Source organism: Podarcis filfolensis, assembly GCF_964270895.1.
Source record: "Podarcis filfolensis genome assembly, chromosome: 10".
NCBI lineage: Eukaryota > Metazoa > Chordata > Lepidosauria > Squamata > Lacertidae > Podarcis > Podarcis filfolensis.
Window position 1 is genome coordinate 32616093 of NC_139612.1, and position 24194 is coordinate 32640286.

The window sequence follows — 24194 nt, forward strand, 5'->3', positions numbered from 1 at the left end:
TTCCAAACTTACCTTTCTTTCACAGCTATTGGATGGTTTCCGCCTCTCCAATTCAGCTATGTGATCTAGAGGCAGCATCTAGCATGCTTACTTGTTCTCTAATGGCTATTGGAATCCCATAATATATTTTGGGAAATCATTATGCTTTTCAGGACAGAAGACAGTGAAGTTCTTACTGAACTTACTGAACTTACTGATGTTCTGCACAGTTTGTTGCAGTGGAACTGGTTTGTTTCAGTGGAATTGATTATAATGTTGACTAATGCTCAGAACAAGAACCTACCTTAAACTACAAATTAGTTTATGAAATGTCTAAGTTTTCTTTAATGGTAAACAGAAGGTATGATTAACATACTTACTGTTAACATAAAGTATGATTAAAAAAACCTATGAATTTATCATTTGTTAAATGTGTTTGTTTAATATGATTAAAAGGTGGGCATTTTTTCTTACTTTTGCAAAGTTGTCTTTAAAAATAAAATAAAACCTGTTTTGCAAACTGCATTGGGCTTGCCACAAAATAAAATGTCCAATCTGGTCACCGTTGAAGCCTCTGAAAAGCTAAGCATTATAATCACCAACTTTTGAAGCTCAAGAGTGTATTCTGATTGCTCTGGTGCACATGCCACTTCTCTGTGAACAGTTCTGGTTGCCACATCTCAAAAAGGATATTGTAGAGCTGGAAAAGGTGCAGAAAAGAGCAACTAAAATGAACAAGGGGCTGGACAAACTCCCTATAATGAAAGCATACAACTTCTTGGGCTCGGGGAAGAGGTGGGAGGCTTGTTAGATGTGTATAACATTATTATTGACATGTGTGAAAAAGGTGGAGAAAGATAGGTTCTCTCTCATAATGCCTGGGGTTATCCAATGAATCTGAAGAGTAGAAGATCTAGGACAGACAATGGGCAGTACTTCTTCACACAGCGCATAGTTAAATAGTGGAATTTGCTATGTGTGGTTCTGCCCACCACCTTAGATGGCTTTAAAGTGGAAATAAGAAAAATGATGGAGGACAACAAGGGTTATCAATGGAGGATAGCCATGATGGCTATTTGTTACCTTCAGACAGCATGCCAGTATCATGAACGTGGTTTGAAGTCTGCTTGTTTCCTAAATCATAGATAAGGCTAATCACATTCAGCCTGCGTTTAGACAAAGCAGGTAACCAATGTAAGTTAAAAAGAGCTGCACCCAAGGAGGAGGACAGAGGGCAGGAGCCCATGACTCATCTATGTAATGTCAACCTATAATTTAACATTACATAGGGGCTTGTGACTGGACCTCAATCAGCCATGTTTTCTTAGCCTAGTTCAATCTGATATACTCTATGTGTGTTGCACCTGTCATATTTTATTTTTGTTTCATCCATCTCATTACACTTTTCTTCTTAAGGTGAAACAGTGTTGTGCTAGCTAATGAAAATAATGTGCTTTTCTAACATGTCACCGCATTTGGTAATATTTATGTTTTATGGTTTATTAGCTTCCCACTTCCAAATAATATGTTTCTTTTATCTCTTGCTTCCACAAAGCATGTGTGAGTTCGTACTCGGCATATGTTGAATAAAAAATTGCTTGCTTCTAAATGTAATTATTTATGATAAGCCTATAATAATAATTAAAAGGACTAAATGTATATTGCATATGCTATCGCTATAAGAATGTGTGTGTAATTTTTTTTTCAACATTTCCTTTTGTGAATTATGTTCACAGGGTGCAGCTTTAATTCGAATGCTGGCTAATTTTATGGGTCACTCAGTGTTTCAGATGGGCCTACAAGTATGTAGAAAACATTCCTTCTTTTCTTGTGTGCTTGTGCTTGCATTTCTGCCATTGTGTTCTTGTTGCATATATTTCTGTTAGTTTTTGAAACTACAGGTGTTGCATTGCCGATATATATTTAAGACAAGCTTTAGCAGGAAAAAATAGATAGTGCAGTGTAAAACCTTGCGCCATTTAAGAAAATAAAGGTGCCTTCCGCCATTTTGTTAGATGGCGGCTCTTTTGAATCCATTTGTGAATACATCATGAACTTGCACCTTTTTGAGAAATATTGCTATCTTCACTGATATATATGTTTAAGTGATTTCAGAAGGAATGGGGTTAGATTTTTAAAGTACAAAAGCAATGGAAACTCAAGCCATTTTTTTTAACTATCATAATATTGTGAAGAAATAGTTCTCTCTCATCAAAACCCTTTTGCTTTTGATTAGCATGATTTCTTCATTGCCTTAATGATATTTCGGAAACTCATTTTGCATTTAACAGTAAATTAATGGCCAGCACATCTGGATGAAATTTTGAATGGCGTGAATGTTAGCTTGCGCTTTGCCAAGGATAAACTCTTTCCAAGAACAATTCCAAGTAAATTAAAGTTTCCAAAACAATTTAAAAGCGAACAAGCCAATGCAGAAAAACAATGCAACTCCCTTTATTCCATTGAAATCTGTTTAAGTAAATCATGTAACAGGCAGCTGTGATTGATGAATTATGTATGATGCAGTCTGTTACTTAGAGGTGTCCTTTAAAGTAAATTGATGTTCACCTGAAATACAATTATGCTAAAATGGAAGGAGCAATCAATCTTATCTGTTCTTAGTAAGCTTTTCAATCTGAAATTTAAATAAACTACATCTGGGATCAGGTCATATTTTAACATGGTAATTCTATCTTCAACCCTGTAGACTGGAAGGTAAAATAGAAAACAAAAGTTAAATAAGCATACCATCTGTACCATATAAAGATGTGTGTAATATGGCAATGACTGAAATAATATCAGAGTACTTTTTCTCTCTCCCACAAATTTGGCAGGATTTTGATTGGTGGTGTTTTGAAATAGAGTTTTGTTGAATTGCCTCCAAACATCTGGTTTTCTTGTTTCTATAATATGTATGCATGTAGACCTTTCTTTTTAGGCTTGCTTGCCTCAGGGGAAGGGAACCCACCAGAAACTTGTGTGCAGGAACTTAAAAATGGTTAATATACCCATTCTAAACTAATCATGTTTACCTGCATTTTGGTTTTAGTATTGTTATGCTTGTCTGGATGTTCTTGTTGCTATTGATACTCCTATTTTTACTGTTAAATTGGGAATATATGGCAGTTTATGGTTACATTTGAGTGTTGGTTGGATATTCCGTGTCTTTTTAATACACTGGAAGCCACCTTCAAAGACGTGGTGCTATAAATGTGCAAAAATGTATTAAATAAATAAATGGAAATGATTACCTGAAGAAATAGAAGGTAGAAATAGACAGCTAGTATTTATAGCACTGGGGGACTGAGGTTCAAATGCTCCCTACCTACAAATCTCAGCAGGTAAACTTTTATGTCACTATGTCTCATTTTATGTCACTATGTCTCACCTTAACCCTAGTCCAACTGTTGCTGTGAGGATAATATGGTCAAACCCATCAACATTATTTTCAAGTATTTGGAGGTTGTTGAAATTAATAACACCGTACTTTTCCATGTGTAAGATGAGGGTTTTTTTATTTAAAAATTATGTTAAGAATTGGGGGTCGTCTTGTACACGGATAGTGCATGGGGGGACGTGGGATTGGTTGCTGCTGTGAGCAGGAGATAGTGAACGGTGATTGGGTGTGTTATTGGTGGCTGAGGCAAGGGCTGGTGTTGATTGGCTGTCACTGTGGCAATTGGGCGGGCGATTGCTGGCTTCTGTCAGCGAGGGGACAGATGATAGGTGGCTTTGGCGACGTGTGCGAGTGGCAGCATAGGTCAGGCGTGTGAGTGATTTTCGGCAATCCCCCCCAAAAAGTTCCACAACTCTGGGCCATCCCCTGCCCCCCAAAGCTCAACAACTCTTGGCAATCTCCCCCTATTTTCTAAATTTGGAGTCCCCAAAAACAGGGGCGTCTTATACACGGGGGGGCGTGTTATACACAAAAAAAGGCAATTCCCATCATGCATTTTGTATGTTTTACATTTATATCCCACTTTTCTTGTACTGAGTTCTCCTCCTCCCCATTTTAGCCTTACAACAAACTTGTGAAGTTAGGCTGGTGGCTGAGCTTCATGACTGAGTAGGGATTTTAGCCCTGGTCTCCCAGTTCCTAGTCCAGTCCAGCATTCACCACTGCATTAAGCTGTTTCTGCAGTGCCTATTTCTGGTAGAAGTTTTAAAAGTAATATGGCAGCTGATGGGGGTGGGTGGAATGGGGAAATGGCTAGCATTCTTCTAAAGCCCTCCTTACATCACTATAAATGGATGTCTATATCAAACCATTAGGGGAAAGTTTTTTCTCTCTCTCCTGGCTGACGGCCATTGACTGATGTGTGACGATTTCATTTAAAATAGTTTTGTTTGTGGTTATTCCTTACACGAACTGACATTGGTAGAGTTCAGTTTGGATAACTTGGCCTGTTTTTAAGAATGGTATCCTAGTAAAATAGTGTGTGTGTGTGTGTGTGTGTGTGTGTGTGTGTTTGTGTGTGAATGTGTGAATAAACACATTTTTTTTTACCCATACATTATTATTTTTAAAGAAAACTCAGTTTCTATATTCATGTTGCGCTTTAGACGTGGGTTGTAACTATAGTGTTGAAGATCAAATATACCTTAGTATGGCTTTGTTTAAAGAGGTATGTGCTGTCATATCCAGCCCTAAGGGGATAGCTAGCTTAGAGTCCATTTGCATTTATCTTTTGCATGATTTGATTATTCTTAGACCAATGTGTATTTCTGTGAGTTTGTCTACATTACATTTCATTTGCCATTTGGCAGCTCATTGATCACACAGATCTGTATCCTTTTGAACTTCAGTTGCTGCTATATTTGTGTTCATCACTCACTTTGATTTAGTGCATCATCAGCAGTTTGCATTAGTTTACTGTGGGATCTCCTGTCTCTGTGATAAATTAACATCTTTTGTGGTTTTGGTTGTACTGTATACATCATGCCAAGGACCTTTTATCCACTCTACTAGACAGACACTTAAAGCTGAGAGGCCCTTTAAATGTTAGTCTAGCTGCCTGGGAAGTATTTTTAAGGAATGCCACCCAAGTTGCTGGGAAAATATGTAATTTATAAAACGACATGAGTCTTTCTCACAGAACTGACCCACATATGCTTAGGACTTCCAAGATACACCCCACACTCCCAGTTATGTGGTTGGGCTTACTTATTTGTTTATTCTCACACATTGCCTCAAGGTATCTTACAATACAGTGGTACCTCTGGTTACGTACTTAATTCGTTCCAGAGGTCCATTCTTAACCTGAAACTGTTCTTAACCTGAAGCACCACTTTAGCTAACAGGGCCTCCCGCTGCTGCCGTGAGATTTCTGTTCTCATCCTGAAGCAAAGTTCTTAACCCGAGGTACTATTTCTGGGTTAGCAGAGTCTGTAACCTGAAGCGTATGTAACCTGAGGTACCACTGTACTTACAATTAATGAAACCCCTAAATAAAAGATAAAATCCATAAAAGCCAGTAGGAAAACACTCACACCTAAACAGTAAAATACAATAGCAGGTAAAGCCAAAAATCAATAAAATCAACAGAGAATTTTCAAGTATTACAAACAATTAGAGGCAGGAGATCACAGGATATACCTTAGCTGATGTTTGTAAAAGGGTGAAGAGGATGCTCAGGATTGTCCGTGGATATTCCTAGATCAGATTACAAGTGAAGGTAGTTAGTTGTCATGATACCACCCAGTTCCTATATTCTAAAACAGCATAGAAAACATGCCACAGCACTAAGCTAAAATCCCCTGCCATCACCTTTTGGAATATGACATCTTCATAAGAGTGAAAACAAGAGCACAGTGTTCCCAGTCCCCATCTGTACCAGCTGGTTGACAAGAATTTAGTGGACTGGGATAGTGAAAGCCAGTGTTCAGCTGGACTCATTTTGAGTTTCATTCCATTTGTGTTCCTCCTTTCTCCTCACCTGCTTCATTAACACCCCTCCCCCAATCCCAGAAAACCAGGAGTGCAATTGAGTTTTAATTGTCGGGAGGTGATACTTAGGAATGATCAGGTGCACCCAACATTGGGGTGTGGGTGTGTGCTGTCACGCACACAACGCCACCATCCGTCCAGGCCTACTGGGATGCGCAGATGTCCCTTTGAGGATTGCCAGAGTGCCTTCCTGGAAGGCTTTCTAGCAATCGCGGTGGGGAGTGTGTAGGGCGAAAACCGCCCTCCAAGCCTCCAACCCCCACCCAATAGGTCAGCTGAGGAGAGGGGCGGCAACTCTGCTGTGATGCTCCTGCTTCTTTCTGCCTCCTGGGTCAGAACTGACGCAGGAGCGGAGCTGTGGCTGGGTGCCGCACACACCTGTACAGGAGGGGGGTGGCAGCACAGCAATGCTGCCCCTCCTCCACTCCACCCCCAGGTCAGACCTGACTCCTTTTTTCCGTCATAAACTAGTACTTACTCTCTACTGGTGCAGGAATGTGCATGGACATTGCAGCAATTAACCAGTCCCCCGACCAAATGCAAACAGGAAGAAATAAGACTAGATTACTTGGAGGAAATCAGTGTTGCACATAACAAAATATTATTTATTTTGCTTCCTGGAAACCACTGCTTGGGTCTTTAAAACACGCATGATATTTTAATTTTCCTTGAGTCTGCTTTTTTCCTATCCATTGGTAGGCACTTTAGTTTTTTGGGGGTGGTCTATAGCTAAATTGAAAATATTCTGTACATTTCCTGTACATTTCTCTCTCACACCCTGTCTCTTTCTGTTTGTGTATTCTTGCCTGGATTTTCAATAATGCATGATAATCTATTAAGATATCCAATTGCTTGTTAAAATCTGTCTAGTAATACTTGAAACTGAGGCTGATTAAAAAAAAGTCCTGGGTGGTTGGGCAGAGTGCACTGCATGGCAGGTTTTCATCTTATTTCAATAAGAAAAATTAATAAATCATTTTTTTCCTGTTCTGTTTCTTAGAGACATTACCACTATATGAGAAGGAATATAATATCTTTGTTTCTAATAGTTCGGCTGATTTATTCTTTGTCCCATGGCTACTATACAACGTGTACTATATGCTTCGTCTCTTCTCAGTCTGCTTGACCCTAGAATTGTACATGCTGCTTACTTGAAGATAGAAGTTTTTGTATAAAGCGGTGTTGGGGGGGTGAGTGTTCGGACCCCAGGGCACTTACTTGTGGGGTGCCACAGGGCTCTGACCTCTCCCCCATGCTTTTTAAAATCTATATGAAGCCGCTAGGAGAGATATCAGGGAGTTCAGGCTGAGTGTTCACCAGTATGCAGATGATACCCAGCTCTACTTCTCCTTTATATTGTAACTAGTGAAGACAGTGAACGTCCTGTGTGAGTGTCTGGAGGCAATTGGAGGATGGATAACGTTTAATGCTGTGGTTCCCAATGTGGGGCACACGCCCTACAGAGGGGCAATTTGATTTTTAAGGGAAGCAATTTGAGAATGAGTTATTAACAGCTAATGGCCTTTTAGGCTTCCTCCATGTGAATAGGAGTTCACTTTTTGAATAATAAGAATTATATGTCACAGGGAGGGCATCAGGATTTTAGAGATGCTTAGGTGGGGCATGGCCAAAAAAAGGTTAGGAACCACTGGTCCTAATGGATTGAGGTTGAATCCCAAGAAGACAGAAGTCCTGTTTCTGAGGGATAGAGGGTGGGCGGGGGGGGGGGTTCCTGGTCCTTAATGGGATAACTATGCCCCTGAAGGTCTAGGTATTCAGCCTTGGAGTCATTTTGTACTCACAGCTGTCCATGGAGGCTCAGGTCATTTCTGTGTCCAGGGTAGCTGTCTGTCAGCTTCATTTGGTACATTAGCTGAGACCCTACCTGCTTACACACTGTTTCACCATAGTGGTACATGCACTGGTTATCCCCTGCTTCATCTACTGCAAAGTACTCTGTGTGGGGCTAGCTTTGAAGTTGACTTGGAAGCTAGAACTAATCAAGACTGCGGCAGCTAGACTGGTGACTGGGAGCGGCCAACAGAACCATATAACACTGATCCTACAGGATCTACACTGGCTCCTAGTATGTTTCTGAGCAGAATTCAAAGTGTTGCTGCTGACACTTAAAGCCCTAAATGGCCTCGACCCAGTATAACTGAAGAAGTGTCTCCGCCCACATCGTTCAGCCCGGGCACTGAGATCTAGCTCCAAGGGCCTTCTGGTGGCTCCCACACTGAGAGAAGTGAGGTTACAGAGAACCAGGCAGAGGACCTTCTTGGTAGTGGTGCCCACCTTGTGGAATGTCCTCCCATCAGATGTTGAGGAGATAAATAGCTATACACATTTTAGAAAACATCTGCTGTTTGCTTGTTTTCCCAAAACAATTGCTAAGATTAACCACAGTTTGTCCCAGTTCAGAGATAATTACAAACAGTGGTTAGTTGAAAATGGAAACAAATGTTTCTATTCTCCTCAAGTCTGCAGCAAAAGAGGAGAGGAGCAGGAAGAATTCATGAACCCCAGACTCATTCATGTACCACTAAACTATAGTTAAGCATGATATCTGAAAAGTCTCTTACATCAGCTACTTTTCCTACAAAGAAACTTGTCAAAGTACCACCTGAACAGAGCTGACCTATCTATCCTGACTGACAGTCTTCCTCCGTCTTTGTTCTGCGTGTTCTGTGATGTTGAGTTGCTGGGCTAAATCCTGAAATAGAAGATATTTACCCTACAGTGAGAGTTTGAGAATGTATGACTGGATTTATTTATTTTTTAAGTACAGTCATACCTTGGGTTACAGACACTTCAGGTTGGACGTTTTCGGGTTGCGCACCGCACCGAACCCGGAAGTACCGGAACAGGTTATTTCTGGGTTTCAGCACTTGTGCATGTGCAGAAGCACTAAATCTTGCTTTGTGCATGTACAGAAGTGCCGAATCGCAGCCTGCGCGTATGCAGACGCGGTGCTGTGGGTTGAAAACACTGCAGGTTGCGAACGTGCCTCCCGCATGGATCAAGTTCGCAACCTGAACGTCCACTGTACAGTAGAACAAATGTTTCTCATTGAGAGTGACCCTGACGTTGCTGGTGTGTGCCTGAACCAGCTCACTCAATACTGGCACAATTAACAAGTACTATTACAACGCCTCTGGAAAATACTCCATTCCATTCTCTGGTAGAGTGCCATTATATGAGTTTGTAAAATGTCAATCAATATTGTTGCTAAGTTTCAAGAGAGAGAGAGAGTGAGAGAGAGAGTTAGAAAGTCACTATATAGGAATTCTCGGGAATGCTTTGTTTTTCATTGATATAATCCATCAAATAATATATTCCTTAAAGCAAATTTAACTATCTAGTAGAGGTACCTTGAAACTTTATAGGCACCATCAAACCATGTTCAGTAGTGGCGGTGCCATCCCTTAAACATTTTGTTTCAGATTACAAATGCAGATTGCTTTGTGACCACACTCTCATTGCCTTTGTGACATTCAAAGCTAGCTAATAGGGAGCTTTAGTACTAATAGGGAAAAAAGTGGTCTTCTCATATACCCATATTAACAAACTGGTTTCTGAGGGGAAGACACAGCTACTTCCTTCAGGTCTGTCAAATTTAGAGCTTCACAACTGCAAACATTTTATTTAAATCACTATGTGTATGACTTCACAAATGATACATTCTGTGTTTTTCTCAGTTTGGGGCCCTGGTTCAGATCTTAGTGCACTGCTGTTTTCAGTGTTCACTGATTACTTAACTGTTAATGTAGCCGTAATGAAGGGTTGCTAATCCATAATGTTCATTAGTAAACACACAGAGAGACATTTCCCTCACTTATTACCTCTGCCGGGTCTCAAAATGGACCACCAGCATGCCTTTATTTGATAGGCCTCCACAACTCAAGACAACCTGCAAATAATATCTACATCCTATGGCCACAGGGCCCAGCAAGCATCCCTTCTTTGCAATCAGTATGGGACTGCGAAAAGGGGGCAGAGCACCACAATGCAAGGGCAGATGGACTTCATTCAGCTTGGCAGCCCATAAGTTCTAGAGATCTGTTACAAGCAACAGTGGTGGATCTTGGGCTTTCAAATTTCAGCGGCACCCGACGTTTGGCACACCTGCTCTTGCCTTCTATTTGACATCATTGTTCTGGTGCCCTCTCAGCTTGGCTCCCAGTGCAGGCAAACCAGTCACGCTCCCCTAAATCCACCTTTGTAAGCAAAGAACGCACTAGCACATTTTAGGAGGAAGACAAGTAACAGATGGTATGGTGGGACCAAGGTGCTTACCTGATGTCTCAGCTGGTGAGTCGCTGCTACTTCCCCAGAGGGTGTGGTAGTGTTGAATGAACACACCAACTGAGCTAATTTGATGCTCCTGCTGGTGGATTTCCTCCTCACTGAAGTTGCCGCCACTTCACCCCATCCCTCTTGCCTTGTGGTCAGCAGCAGTGACTCACCTGGTAGGAGGTCAGGTTATTGTCTCTGCCCTACTACACCATCTGCAGAGGAAGATTTTAATGTTACCGCCATACCTCGAGTTGAATGCACTTCGGGTTGAGCGCGTTCGAGTTGCGCTCTGCTGCAACCCGGAAGTAATGGAGCGTGTTACTTCTGGGTTTCGCTGCTCGCACATGCGCAGACACTCAAAATGACGTCATGCGCATGTGTGGAAGCGATGGAACGCGACCCGCGCACATGCAGACGCGCCGTCGCATCTTGCATTCCGTTTGGGATGCGAATGGGGCTCTGGAATGGATCCCGTTCGCATCCCAAGGTACCACTGTATACTGCCCATCCCCAATCCTCTTCAAATCTGGTGCTATCATTATCCAAGCCATATCTAGCTCTTTCAGGTACACATTAATTCATCTGAGGGCAGAGGGGAGGGAGGAAAACCAGAAATTGCACTAGGAAGGAAAGTTCCTGTTTTAAAGAGTAAGTTTAGCCATAGCCATTTTCAGGTGCTGGATTTGTTTGTTTTGTGTGTGCGCATGTGACATCGTCTTTTTTGCGGGGGGGGGGCTTGCTTTGCCTTGTGAAAGGAAACAGCAACAAGAGGAATTTTGGGGAAACTGGGGTGGTGAATGCAGAACAAGGCCAGAGGTAGCCATGCCCCCAAATGCTGAAACAATTCAAACTGGTTCATGAAAGTGGGATATGGGAGCACATAGGCTATGTCAGACATATTTGTGGATGGAGTGACAGAGAGGTGCAGAGAGAGAAACAAGGGCAGAGGAGTAGGACAGAGTGGGATGAGGTACCAATTTAGTCCCCCCACAGTGCCTATGAGCATCACTTGGGGTAAACTTAAGACATCTTTCTGAAAGAATTGCATTTATTTATATTTATTTATTTACAACATTTAATCTTTTTGAAGGCAATGTGTTTCATATTTAAGAAAAGTGTAATATAGGGTGGCCACATAACTTTACCTCACCAAAAGGTAGCACGTCAACAAAAAAGAGGACACAGGTTTCCATAAAATATGCATGTGGTAATTCATGGGTATAGATAAAAAAGCAGAAAGAATTACTGTATTATAAATAGAAATACAGTACATCTCACGGTAGCGGCGAAGACTTCCTGCATGCCTGCTCAGCATGCTCTCCAGGTGCTGCCTGTTGATGGACAAATTCAAACACCTTGCTCTCTCCCCCAGTGGTTCTTTATCTTTAAACCAGACTTGGACCAGACTGCTCTTCAAGCAGAGAAAAACTTTAATGAAAAAAGTAGGACAAATAGCCACCCTAGCTTAACACTGATTTTTAAGTTGGGCACATTTAAGTGGTTTTTTAAAATAATAATAATAATAATAATAATAATAATAATAATAATAATAATAATAATTGACAGTGGACTATCAACTGTAAATTGTAAGGAGGGAAAGAATTATCCAAATTGTAATTCTACAAATTTATGTATCAGTGCTGGCTCCAGAAAGAATTATAAGATACTAGTATCATTTCTCTTGCTTTAGTACTTAAAGCTGCTTGTTTGAGGATAATAATTTAATTGCACATATGCCTTTCTGGTAGCAAAGTTTTTTTTATTGCTTCTAATTGCACTCACTGTTGAATTTGAAACATTTTAAAAAAAATAAAGGCATGGAATAAACCTAGTGTTCTTACAGTATGTCATAAGGCATTTTATGGTGCAGTGAACAACTGCAAGGGAAGCAAGCCTCTTCTCAGCCAGTCCTGGTTTTATAATATTTTTACTCTAAGTTTGACCTGCCCTCTCCTTGCAATACTTAAATGCCCTTCAACTTGCCTGCTCTGATTGAGCTGTAATACTGCTTTCTTGTTTGGGCTCATTTTTTCCTTATCCTTATCTGGGAACCTTAAACAATGTCATAAGTTCATGTGGGTCTTCTTCCTCCATTTCCCATAAAGTTTCTTATCTATGTGCCTATCAGCCAAATCAGTTCGTTCTTCTCACAGTGGATTCAGAATACCAAGAAGGCCACAATTCTCATGTTATAGCCTGGTCTTTTTTAAAGTTTCTATTGCCAAATATTAGTGGTGGTGGTGAATATTATTTGTTGCTAGGGTTATGTTTATTTTTTATACTCCCAAGGCTAATAGATGCAGCCAGAAAGAAAACCCTAATATGATGAACAACAGCAAATAAGTTGTTCTCAGGATATCTGAAGCATCTGGCTTAACAATATGCCTACTGCAGCCCCTTTCAGACTTTTGCCTGTGCACACCCAGAGAACTGTGAAGAAGCAAGCAGGGCTGGTGCACTGGTCATGCCCCTAACATGAATACCCATCCCAGTCCCAAAACCTTGGCACATTCAGTTCAGTTGTGAAATAAGACCCTAAGAGCAGTGAGAGTACCTGATGATAGTGCAGAGCTCCCAATCATTAAGAGGTGTTTTATGTGCATATACCTGTACTTACATAGGTTTCCCCTTCAGACACATGAAATGTCAGGTGCCTTGGGAATGGAGCGGGAATCCATTCATGTTGGGAAGAGGGTTAGAGTGCTCATCCCTTGTGCATTCATTCTGGACCCATTATCAACATGAATGCCTTCCAGCTCCATCCCCAAGACCAGGCTTCCTCAACCTCGGCCCTCCAGATGTTTTTGGTCTACAACTCCCATGATCCCTAGCTAGCAGGAGCAGTGGTCAGGGGTGATGGGAATTGTAGTCTCAAAACATCTGGAGGGCCGAGGTTGAGGGAGCCTGCCCTAGACACCTGCACATTTGGGTCTGAGTGGAAACTTAGATCTTAGAGATGTGAAATTTTCTGAAACTTGTGAACCATAGGGGGAAAGAAAAGGTTTCTCCTAACAGTTATTGGGGTGGGGTGGGGAGAGATATAATTGCTAAGTAGTTTCTTATCAAACCCAAATCTTACTCCCCCTTGAACAACATAAAAGTTGCATCATGTATAACTTAGTTATAATACAAAATTGTGCCATGCAACATATTTATGATATTTAAAAATAGTTTTGTACAAGCAGAATTGCAAATATACCACCTGTATTCCACTTCCTTCTGTGGGTCTTGGCTAGAGCTCAGTTTTCAACCATACTTTCTGATTTTACACGCAACTAGTCTGCTGTAGTTTCTGCCCTATGTCCTTCTGACCTTTTTATCCTCCTACAAGGCAGGGCAATAAGCTGCTTGTTTCTTAGTCTGTAGCAGAGTGCTCATATCACAAGTCATTTGAGGATAGAGGTAAAAAGGTTAACCATAATGGATCTGCCAGGTCAAAGACCACAGAAGCAACATACGTAGTATCTCCAAACTACCCTGAGGGTTCTCAGAAAAAGGCAAGCAGCAAACAGCAAAGATCCTTTATGCTCTTCTCCTAAAGATGGCACCACCTTCTAGGTGCAGTTTTGAGTGTTGTACTGCATATGCAAGAATCATCATTCTCTAATGCTGTATGTGCAAGAATTATCATTCTCTAATGCTGTATATTCTTAAATAAAAACTGTTAAAATCATTTTACTCATCCAAACAGACAAATTTTTTCTTTGGAGTTTGTTTTCTTCAGTTCAAATTCCCCCCCATTAACATTGGGGGGGGGGGAAGCCTCAGGGAAAAATGGGACCCTGCCCCCGCTTTTCAGTTTTCCTCCAAGCTCTCTTGTATCCATCATCCTAAGCGCCCTCTGACAAATGTACTTAAGAGTAAAATCATCCTGACCCATTCTGAATTACCAGGCAAGACATAACTGTGTTTCTAAGAGGTAGACATATAATTCTTTCAGTATCCCTGTTATTCGCGTAAAGAGGGAACGTCATTAGTATCCTTAAAAATTAGTCACTGGTAAACACAGTCAATAGTATTGACTCATCAGCTGATGAGTCACCAAAAAAGGCCTGCCTTGTTGTTAACAAGATATTTCCCATCATTTTTATCACCTAAGGAGGCCTTTCTCTGTACGTCAAATATTTTATCAGCCAGGGCATAATCCATGCAGTTTATTTGCCTTATGAAAAGTCTCTCTGACCGACAATAAGCTTCCCTGTAGACAAATGTTAGACAGAGCCAAATACTTCCACCACGGCTGTCATATGTGTTTTCGTTAATCCTGGTTGACCTGGGATTTTTAAATTCCACTAGTACTTTGGGCCTGGCTGGGTTGGATTAACAGCTACTGTCCTTGTTTGGAGTAACATCTGGAAGCACTTTGAATATGGAGTGAATTCACTGATCCAAGTTGATCTGTGCAGAGGGGAAAAATAGGAAGTTGAATCATTTTTATAATTTACATAATTCTGATATTTTCCTTGTGCTTTAAAATATATGAATTCACTTGAAATCTAATTTTGATATGATCTATCATCTTGTTTAAAAAGGGACACGGGTAGTGCTGTGGGTTAAACCACAGAGCCCAGGACTTGCCGATCAGAAAGTCGGCGGTTCAAATCTCCGCGACGGGGTGAGCTCCCGTTGCTGGGTCCCTGCTCCTGCCAACCTAGCAGTTCAAAAGCACGAAGTGCAAGTAGATAAACAGGTACCGCTCTGGCAGGAAGGTAAATGGTATTTCCATGTGCTGCTCTGGTTCGGCAGAAGCGGCTTAGTCATGCTGGCCACATGACCCGGAAGCTGTATGCCGGCTCCCTCGGCCAATAAAGCGAGATGAGCACCGCAAGCCCAGAGTCGGCTGCGACTGGACCTAATGGTCAGGGGTCCCTTTACCTTTACCTTATATCATCTTGTTTCGATGAAGAGTCAGGTAGAATTGAGAGTGAACATAGCAAAGGGATAAAGGCCTTCTTCAGTATGAGTGGACAGGTTTTTCCTAAGCACAAGCACACACTTAAAAAAGGACTTGTAAACTTACTCAGAAACACTGTTGCTACAAACATCTGTCAAAAACCTTTAGGAGATTTTATTCTGTTTTCTCTTCAAATATTCAAGCCATCTGCCTCAGTATTCAGGTAACATACTTTCCAGATAATTTAAGCATTTTAATTTTCTTCAGAGACCAACTATAATTTGACAAGCTTTTGCAGTTTTATTTTTTATGTCTAGGGATGTGTGAAAGATAGAGGCACAATGCAGACATTTTGTGATCTTCAAATGATGTTGTTAGTCTTTAGTTCAATGCAGCCATTTTTAAATGCCAATCCCAATAGGTTAATGTGTTGGAAAATTTGTATTATCTTTGTTTTGTTGTAGGCTCCTTACTTTATAAACGTGGTACATTAATAAGAACTGCTACAATAAAACATAGTAAAGTGGTTATAGGAAAAGACAGTGATTATCGTATTTTTCTCTTACCCTATTAGATAAAAATGCCTTGCATGTGTCATAAAAACAAAAGAGTGACATGCAAAATCCCATTAGATTAAAATATTATTGAATACTTCTTATGCCAACATAATCCTAATTATTTCATCTATAGTCTAGGTATATTGTACTTCTATAAAAAGAAGTCGTCAAATTCATACTTTTGGCAATTCTTTAAGAGAAATAATGCTATATGTGAGGAGAAACCATCAAATACACATTCTTTGTTTCTCTTGTGGGTGGCTGGTTTGCCACAGTGCGGGAGTCAAACTAAATGTCACACAATTCATGCAATTAGCAATTCCCTGAATTGTATTTGTAGAGGATTTTTTTTTTTAAGCGTAATTGGCAGATGCAGTGAGCTAAGCTCAGATCCGGACCCTGGTGGGGTAGGTAGGCTTTATATTAAAAAATTCTCTCCACTACTTGTCCCTATCTAGCATAGGGGCCCTACAGCTGCTATCTATCTTACTGAAAAGAAAGGTTCTATTGGCTTGAGTTAAAACCTTCCTTGCAGTGCATATTGTAGGGATAGTGTTCTAATCCTTATTAAAACCACTGACGCAGGCAACCAGGTTAAACTCTCCTCTGCCTCATCAGGTTCGCAATCCAGACTGGGGCCTTTACGCCTACCACTTACCCTTTCAAAGCCACACAGTTGCTCCTACGGTTGTTTGAAGTTTGGTAACAAGGAAACATCCCTTTCCGTCCCAGCACTTAGTCTATGGAATGCTCAGTGCTAGGCAAAGTCTTTCCTCCCAGGCATTTGACTGTTAATTCCCCTTTTCATTTGCAAACAGTTGGTGATGTTTTCTTTTTTCATGTGTTGTCGGAAGATGGATTGTGGCTTTACTATTACTCATTGTGATTATTTTCAATTATAATAATAATAATAATAATAATAATATCTTTATTGTCATTGCCCCCTCTCAGGGACAACGAAATTACTTGACTGCTCCATAAAAACACTAATTAAAACAATACAGTATAGTACAGCAAGGAAGATTAGATGACTTTCAAAGTCCAGGCTTCCCATTCAGGGCCGAGATCGCTCTGGAGAAGAAGCTGTTCTTAAGACGGCTCGTTCTTGTCTTCATCGTCCTGTATCTCCGTCCCGACGGCAGGAGCTCGAAGAGACAGTGACCAGGATGCGATGGATCTTTTACTATGTCCAGTGCCTTCCTATGGCACCTTGTGGCATAAATCTGCTCTAAGGTGGAGAGTGGGCAGCCAACAATGCTCTCTGCTGCCTTAACAACTCTGCACAACCCCATCCTGTCCTGGGTAGTACAGCTTCCGTACCACACACATAAGCCATAAGTGAGCACGCTCTCAATGGCACAGTGATAGAAGGCAAGCAGCAGTTTCTGTGGAAGATGGTTTTTCCTTAGAATTCTCAAAAAGTACAGTCTCTGCTGCGCCTTCTTCACAAGCCCCCTTGTGTTGACACTCCAGGACAGATCCTCTTGTAATTCAATCCCCAAAAATCTGAACGTTGTTACCCTCTCCACACAGACCCCATCAATCAAAAGTGGCTGGATATTGCTCTTCTGTCTCCTGAAGTCACAAGCCACCCCACATATCGTTTACATATATTGTATTCTTTATTGAGTGTCTTACTATCACTTGTAGGTCACTGTGAGGTGCTTTTATAAATTGACTAATGATGTTAAGAAATATAAATACACATCTGAATGTTGCCACTTTTAGTTTGGCCTACAGAAGGTCAACTGTGCATGGCTTTCTGTTTTTGCTTTCAGCATACTACAAAGCAAAGCATTTTTGGATTGTGGTTTGCCATGTGGTTCAAAGGGCTGTTCTTTGAGGAAGAGAGAATGATGTCCAGAAATGTAACTGAGTCTGTGGAGAATATAGTCACAAGTCTCTTTGCTTTCTGAACTCAGATGCTTTGAATATAAACAGAGCCAGAGGTTGCAGTGGCTAGCTGTTCAATTTCAGTTTGGGAAACCTAGGTTCACCATGTCTTCATCTAACATTCCCCCCTTGAATCTCTTAATACAGGCAATATTGCTCTAAGCTCCTTGGAGAAAGGACAAGATACAATTATGTTATAATAACAGAACCATGGTGAAGTTAAACTATGAAGAACAAGATCCATCCCTCCAGTTTATTTATATATTCAGCTAAGCTAACGTTTCTTTCCCCGGCTTCAGCTTTCTAAAGTGTCTTTAATTGTAATCAGCTTAAATAGCTTAAATTCGCTTCTGGTGAATTGGGTCACAACATAGGGTCTTCTGCATGAAATAGGGCCCATTTATGAAAATTATGGCTACATTTGAGGTATCCTTATGTTGTAGAAAGCTGGATTTTCCAGAATGGTCTCTTGAGGGGATAGGATACGATTGACAGCTGGCCTGGCAGGTGGATGAAGACATTAGTGTGTGCATGTGTGCCTCAAAAGATAAGTTAAAATAATGTGCTCTCTGCTTGACTTATTTTTTTTCCTAGTAGTTTGCCAATTTTATTTTTGCATCAGCCTTTCTGCATTCAGACACAAACCTCTGCACACAAGAACATACTCCCCGAACTGAGTTGTCAAGCCCCCCCCACAACAAGTTACTTTGTTTTGCTACTCATTCACTTAGAATTATGTGGCCTGTCATCTCAGATCAGCCTTTGAGGAATCAAGTCTTGACATTGAGAAGGCAGGATGGGTGGGGATAAGTTGTGAGGCACAATTAAATCTTGGAAAGAGTAATAAGTAAGTGGCAGGAAAGTCCTTTGAGGAGATAAAAGTTGAAATGAATGTCCTACGGTGTAGTAGATCTTTCCATTTATTGCTATTTCTACTTTCCATTTCCATTTACTGCAACCTACTATCCCATTATAGTAGATATTAATATACTGACAATTTTAAAACAACATTTCTGGAATATTAGCACCACAAAAGATTCACCAAAAATGAGGCTTTAGGGCTAAACTAGATGTGATGGGGACACCAACATTTGCTCTCCGTATTTCTGCCCCATTCAAGTATAAAGTGAAGAGGACTTAATTTTTACATGAATATATGGATAGGGAGTACTGAGCCCCTCTCCCCACACCAATAACATTCCTCCCAGATTAACTGTGGTATCAGAAGTGAACCATTTTGGCACTTGAAGTAGCCGAGTCCCAGGAATTAATATAGCGGCGGGGGGGGGGATAATGTATCCATTTTCATATAAAATATTAAACATATCCTTTTCTCCCTTTTATGTGTAAATGGAGAAGATATGTAGATAAATATTAGCAATGTCCAGTTTGGATTCTTACCTAATGGACTGGTCTCTGATAATATTAGGCAGCTGTTCAATGTTTCATAAATGTAACCCTGGTTATTAAGAGGTTACAAGGGTGGGCTTGGGACATTCATTAAAGTAATTGAGGGATTATATCACAATTGGGAGCAGTTGCCTCTTTGAATGGGACAGTTGTTCAATTAACAAGTGAAAAGTGATAGGGGTTCCCTTGTTAGATGTTTAGCTGACCCCATCATAATACAATTAAGCAATGTGTCAAATCTGCATTACTTAAAGATGGCCAGAAGAACTATTCTGGAGAGATTCAACATGAACTTCAAGAGTATGGAACCATATTGCATTTGGAAATTAGTTTAAAATTAATGATGGTAAAAACTCAAGCTGTTTAGAACCACCCTGATATGGTTAATTCCGAAATGTACCCAATCGACTCAAATCATGTTTTGGAAATACATGGTAATTATGATTGTTTTGAATCTATGTCAGATTGAGGAGAGAAATAATAGTTGGTTTGTGTTTTTTAACCATTAAGGAAGATATTAAGTGTGTGGAAAGCTGAAATTATGCTTCTTTGGCAGGATTACAACCACTAAAATAAATATTCTACTTAGAATCAATATTTTATTTCAAGTAATGTCATTATAAGTCTTTGAGCAAAAAACTGAAAGCATGGAAAAATTACTTAATGGCTTCATTTTGGGTGAATAAAAGCCATTACAACTGAGCTACAGAAGGAGGTTTAGCAATCCCAAATATGTCTGTATGCAGGCCAGGTGAGAGCTGTCTTTAAACTGAGGACAGATTCCCTAAAATAGGTAATCACCGAGGAAGTCATTTTCTAAGGAAACCTTGAACATTTTGTTCTGGCAGATGTAAGAAGATAAAATTCTCTCTTTAGGATGGAATCTGGAGGTTGCCTTGTGCCTATGTGAAGCCCTTTTTTGATCTAGTGGATGGCTTTGCAGAAGAAGGGAGAAATTATTTGTGCCAATTCTTCCACTCACTTGCAGCAGCACCCCACAAAAATTGGTTCTGGAGAGTTAGGATACTCTCCAGAGCAGGATGGGTGTGTGCAAGAGGCCGCAAATTTGCAAAATTCACCTCCACTCCTCTTCCATTGTAAAGACCTTCCATAAGTACATGGGCAACATGGGCAACAAATTGATCTCTAACTTAGTCACTTTATCAACAGCATAGTTTGGGAAGCTTGGAAGATCAAATTGTCATGAGGAATTCTCCTTCCTGCCCTCCCCCAGGAGTTCATTAATAAAGGTAAAAAAAAAAAAACTAGATAAATTTATTGGATATGCAAAAATAAGAGCTTTCTAGATGCATGGGTGCCCTGGATTTTAACAACTGAAAAAGAATTTACCTGTCCGTTGGTTTATTTATTTACAATTTTAAAACGAATTCTCTCAGTGATTATCCATTTTGGAGAACCTATCCTCAATTCACAGCAGCTCTCTCTGTGGGGAGTAGAAAGAGATAACCTTTCTAAATCTTTAGTTGTATAGTTTATTATTTTAATTATGGCATTGTGTAGTAAAGGCAGCCTTTCTGCATATTCTTCATTTTTATATAAGATGGATTGAGACCTACTTTTGAATGTTTTGTGGTATTAATGGTCTTCCTGGAAGAACTATTAAATGTAATGTAAAAACATGTGTAAGACCTAGAATATGAAAAAGATTGTGGTACAGCGTGTGCTAAAATGTTGGTCTGTGTTGGCTCATAGTCTTTCCACAAAGATGGGATTTGGGGGATTCCATTATATTTCCTTGCTGTTTCTCACAGCAAGGTACTTGAGCTGGAATTTTTGGGAGGAGGAATTTGTACTGTGTTCATTATAATCTCCCTGTGGATTGCCCAGCAGAACCTGGCATTGCAAGAGGCACAATGCTACAGTTGCTAATTTTACAAGCCACTTGATTGTTAAAGGCAGAGTGTGGAACAAAATCAATCTAGCCCTAGAGCAGCTGAATAGTGCAAAAACAAAAACAAAAAAACCAAAATGTAATGAATAGTGCTGTGTATCATGAGTTTGTAGCTTGCAGTTCATTTCAAGTGTCATTATTTTCTCTTTATATAAGCTGTACATATTATTATTTTTTACTAAAATGGCGTATTTGAAAATTAAAAGGAAAATTCAAGCTTCCATGGTATATAAAACAAATACCAAAGAAAAAAACATTTTCCTCTTCCTACGAATGTTCTGTAGGAAGAATTAAAACAAACGGTAGCAGCTAATGTAGTGGCTAATGTAGACTGTTAAGAAACATGCATTAACTTGTTGGCGTAAATGTTGGAGGTGCTTCCACCTGTTGTGTACAGTAAAACATGGCCAATATACAGCTCAAGATCATGCCAACATCAGGAGAACATCAATGACAGAAGTGAAATACTCTTCTTCTATCAGTCATGGCAGCATAGCAGTCAAATTAGCTTTAAGACTGAACTTCATAAATTCCTGACAGCTATTGTGGTCTGTTGGGATTTGAAAAGTTCCTCATACATTTCAAGATCTTGGTCTTTCTTCCTTTGACACTGAGGGCTGATTCTAATGTAACATTTAGCATTAGCATGGATACATTTTTAAGTTATCCCCTAATTGCATATGGTGGAACTGGGTCACAATATATCATCGCTAGCAGTGATCTTCTGAGCATAGAATTTTCCATGTGAAGCTTAGAATGTGCAGCTGAGAAAGGCAAATATTGAAAACCCTTCCAACATATGCATCTACTGGTTATAGCAACTAACGTGGAAACGAAACCAGTCGTACCCTCTTATAAGTGGGGCTGACTTAGATAACCCATCTTGTTTATATGCTTACTGTGGGTGTTTTTATTATAAAAATAATCAGTTCACCTGGAGAAACCTTTGAGTTGTTTATTTTTAGATATTAGCACAGTATGTTGGAGGAGCATATATTCTGCTATCTTTTCTAAGGCTTATTTTCATGACATTTAAAAAACTATGCATTGTAGTTAAAGTGAGTCAGTGTTCTCATTTAACTTTTCTAAGCTGTGATTATATGGGAGTTTCTGCTTCTTGTACAGCGAGTTCACAGAAATAAAGCTAAATCTGTCATGAGTGCTTGCAATTTGTGCATCAGGATGTTTGCTCCCCAAACACTAATTACCATTGAAATACCTAGTTCACGCACATACCATGCAGAAAACACAGTCAGCACAATTTTTAATGATTTTGCTTGAAATTAGGGCTTGCCTTCTACTGCTTTTCTTAAGTGAAGGTGGTGAACATTCACATGTATGGGAATCCTGCTTTTTACCTGGTAAATAAAATGCATTTTAATGTATTCACATTTTATGCTTAGATCAAGTAGAAAATCTCTTGCTCTATATCCAATTTAATATGCTTTATGGAACTCCAGAACACTGAACAAAACGAAGCTGGATCTATAAAATGTAATCCTAGCCCTAGTATGGTGTAGGTAGGGAGATAAAACTTAGGAATGAAAAGGGCAAAAGAAATCAATATTAAACTTACATTGTCAGAAACCTTAATTACATTCATTGAAAGACACTTGCTGATCTAACAATTGCCTTAGCATTTAGTAGAACCCTTGCGCATAAGAAGCTTCTGTTCCGTGAGATGAAACCCACTTCTTTAAGAGAAGCTTCAAACTAAAATTTGTGCACTTAGTTTGATAGCATTATATATTTCTGCAGAATCAAATTGCAAGACCCATAAAACCTTAATAGACATGTCTTGAATAGACTGTTCCTTTTAAAAATGTTTAATAACAGATTTAGCAATCAACCAGATTCTGTGGTTTCTTGACACAAACCACAAAATAGTCTGCTGAAATAATAAGTAGCACCTATCTTTGGAAAGTTTCCCAGAGTTGGAAACTGCTGCAGGAGCTGTAATTTATTTATTTTTCATTTTTAAAAGTCTGAAAATTTAAAAGTTTGAGAATTAATTTGAGAGCGAAAAGTTCGTTCATCAAATTATAGTTTTGAAAGTTGTTTATCCCTGCCTTTGTTCACATATTGTATTTCACACCTAATACCATGTGTTGTCTTCAACATGAAGTTCCAGATTCAATGTACGTAGTATCTGATTGACAAGCAAACACCCATATGTGTACAGCATCCACTAACTTAACCTTTCCTAACTGAACAAACTAATGGCGGCGGGGGGGGGGGGTTGCCTGCATGCAAGGGAAAATTGAAAAAAGGAAGAAAGAGGAGGCAGGGGAAAGAGGGTGGAAGAGATTATAGTGGCTTCTGTGCAGAAGGTGAAAAGGGTGCTTAGTGGTTTTATGCAGTGGTAAGGGGAAGCTCTAGGGCAGTGGTGGCCAAACTTGGCCCTCTGGCTGTTTTTGGACTATAACTCCCAACACCCCTAGGTAACAGGACCAGTGGTCAGGGATGATGGGATTTGTAGTCCCAAAACAGCTGGAGGGCCAAGTTTGGCCACCACTTCTCTAGGGAGTTAATATGGAGGGGATGGCTGAGGGGATTGGCAAGTGCAGTGAACAGGGGCACAGCCCCAAATTAGGAAATAATATTGTTGTAACCTATTGTTGTAACTTATAACATACATGTATATGATTCGTGTATGAGAACATACTTAATTGTTGTATCAATAGAGCACCATAGTTTGACTTGGACTAAGTTTGCTTTTTTTTTTTTTTTTACAATAACGACTGGTTTACATATGTTTTGTAGGATTATCTAACCATTCACAAGTATGGCAATGCTGCCAGAAAGGACCTATGGAACACACTGTCAGAGGTAATACAGTTTAAAGTTTTCAGGGAACTTGGGTTAACCTCAGGAGTAAATATCCCATGCTGAAACTCATATTCCTGTTAATGAGTGTTTTATTTGCGTGGCTATATATCATTTTGGAAAATCCTTAAATAAAAATTTATGGAACGTGAAAGACAGAGTATCTAGAAATGGATAATCAAAACAAATGGATCCAGATATCAGCTCCTTTGAAATGAACTGAAGGGAAGCAGGAAGCAACATAGAAGTGTAATGGACTAAAAGAGAAGCTGTTTATGATTTGGTGCAGTCAACTATAAGTATTCTGGGCAGCCAAATAACTGTAATGTCAGTCATGATGGAAAAGAGCATGTGAAAAATCCTCCTTCCCAAGTATGTGCTAGCTGTTGCTTCACAAACAGAAAGACAGATTAAAATCATATTGAATAATGTGCAAAGGGGCATGGGAAACAAAATGCTCTTTACATGGATATACTTTTG

The 24194-nt window shown here is 39.9% G+C and overlaps 1 protein-coding gene across 2 annotated transcripts in view; it reads left to right on the top strand.

Annotated features, from left to right (window-relative positions):
* Positions 1-24194, top strand: part of TRHDE (thyrotropin releasing hormone degrading enzyme) — a 203791-nt gene that overhangs the window by 118720 nt on the left and 60877 nt on the right. For both annotated transcript variants that reach the window (XM_083574427.1, XM_083574428.1), the window contains 2 exons: positions 1716-1781; positions 23652-23717. In XM_083574427.1, the coding sequence (XP_083430553.1) occupies positions 1716-1781; positions 23652-23717 (132 nt within the window). The remainder of the gene's footprint in view (positions 1-1715; positions 1782-23651; positions 23718-24194) is intronic.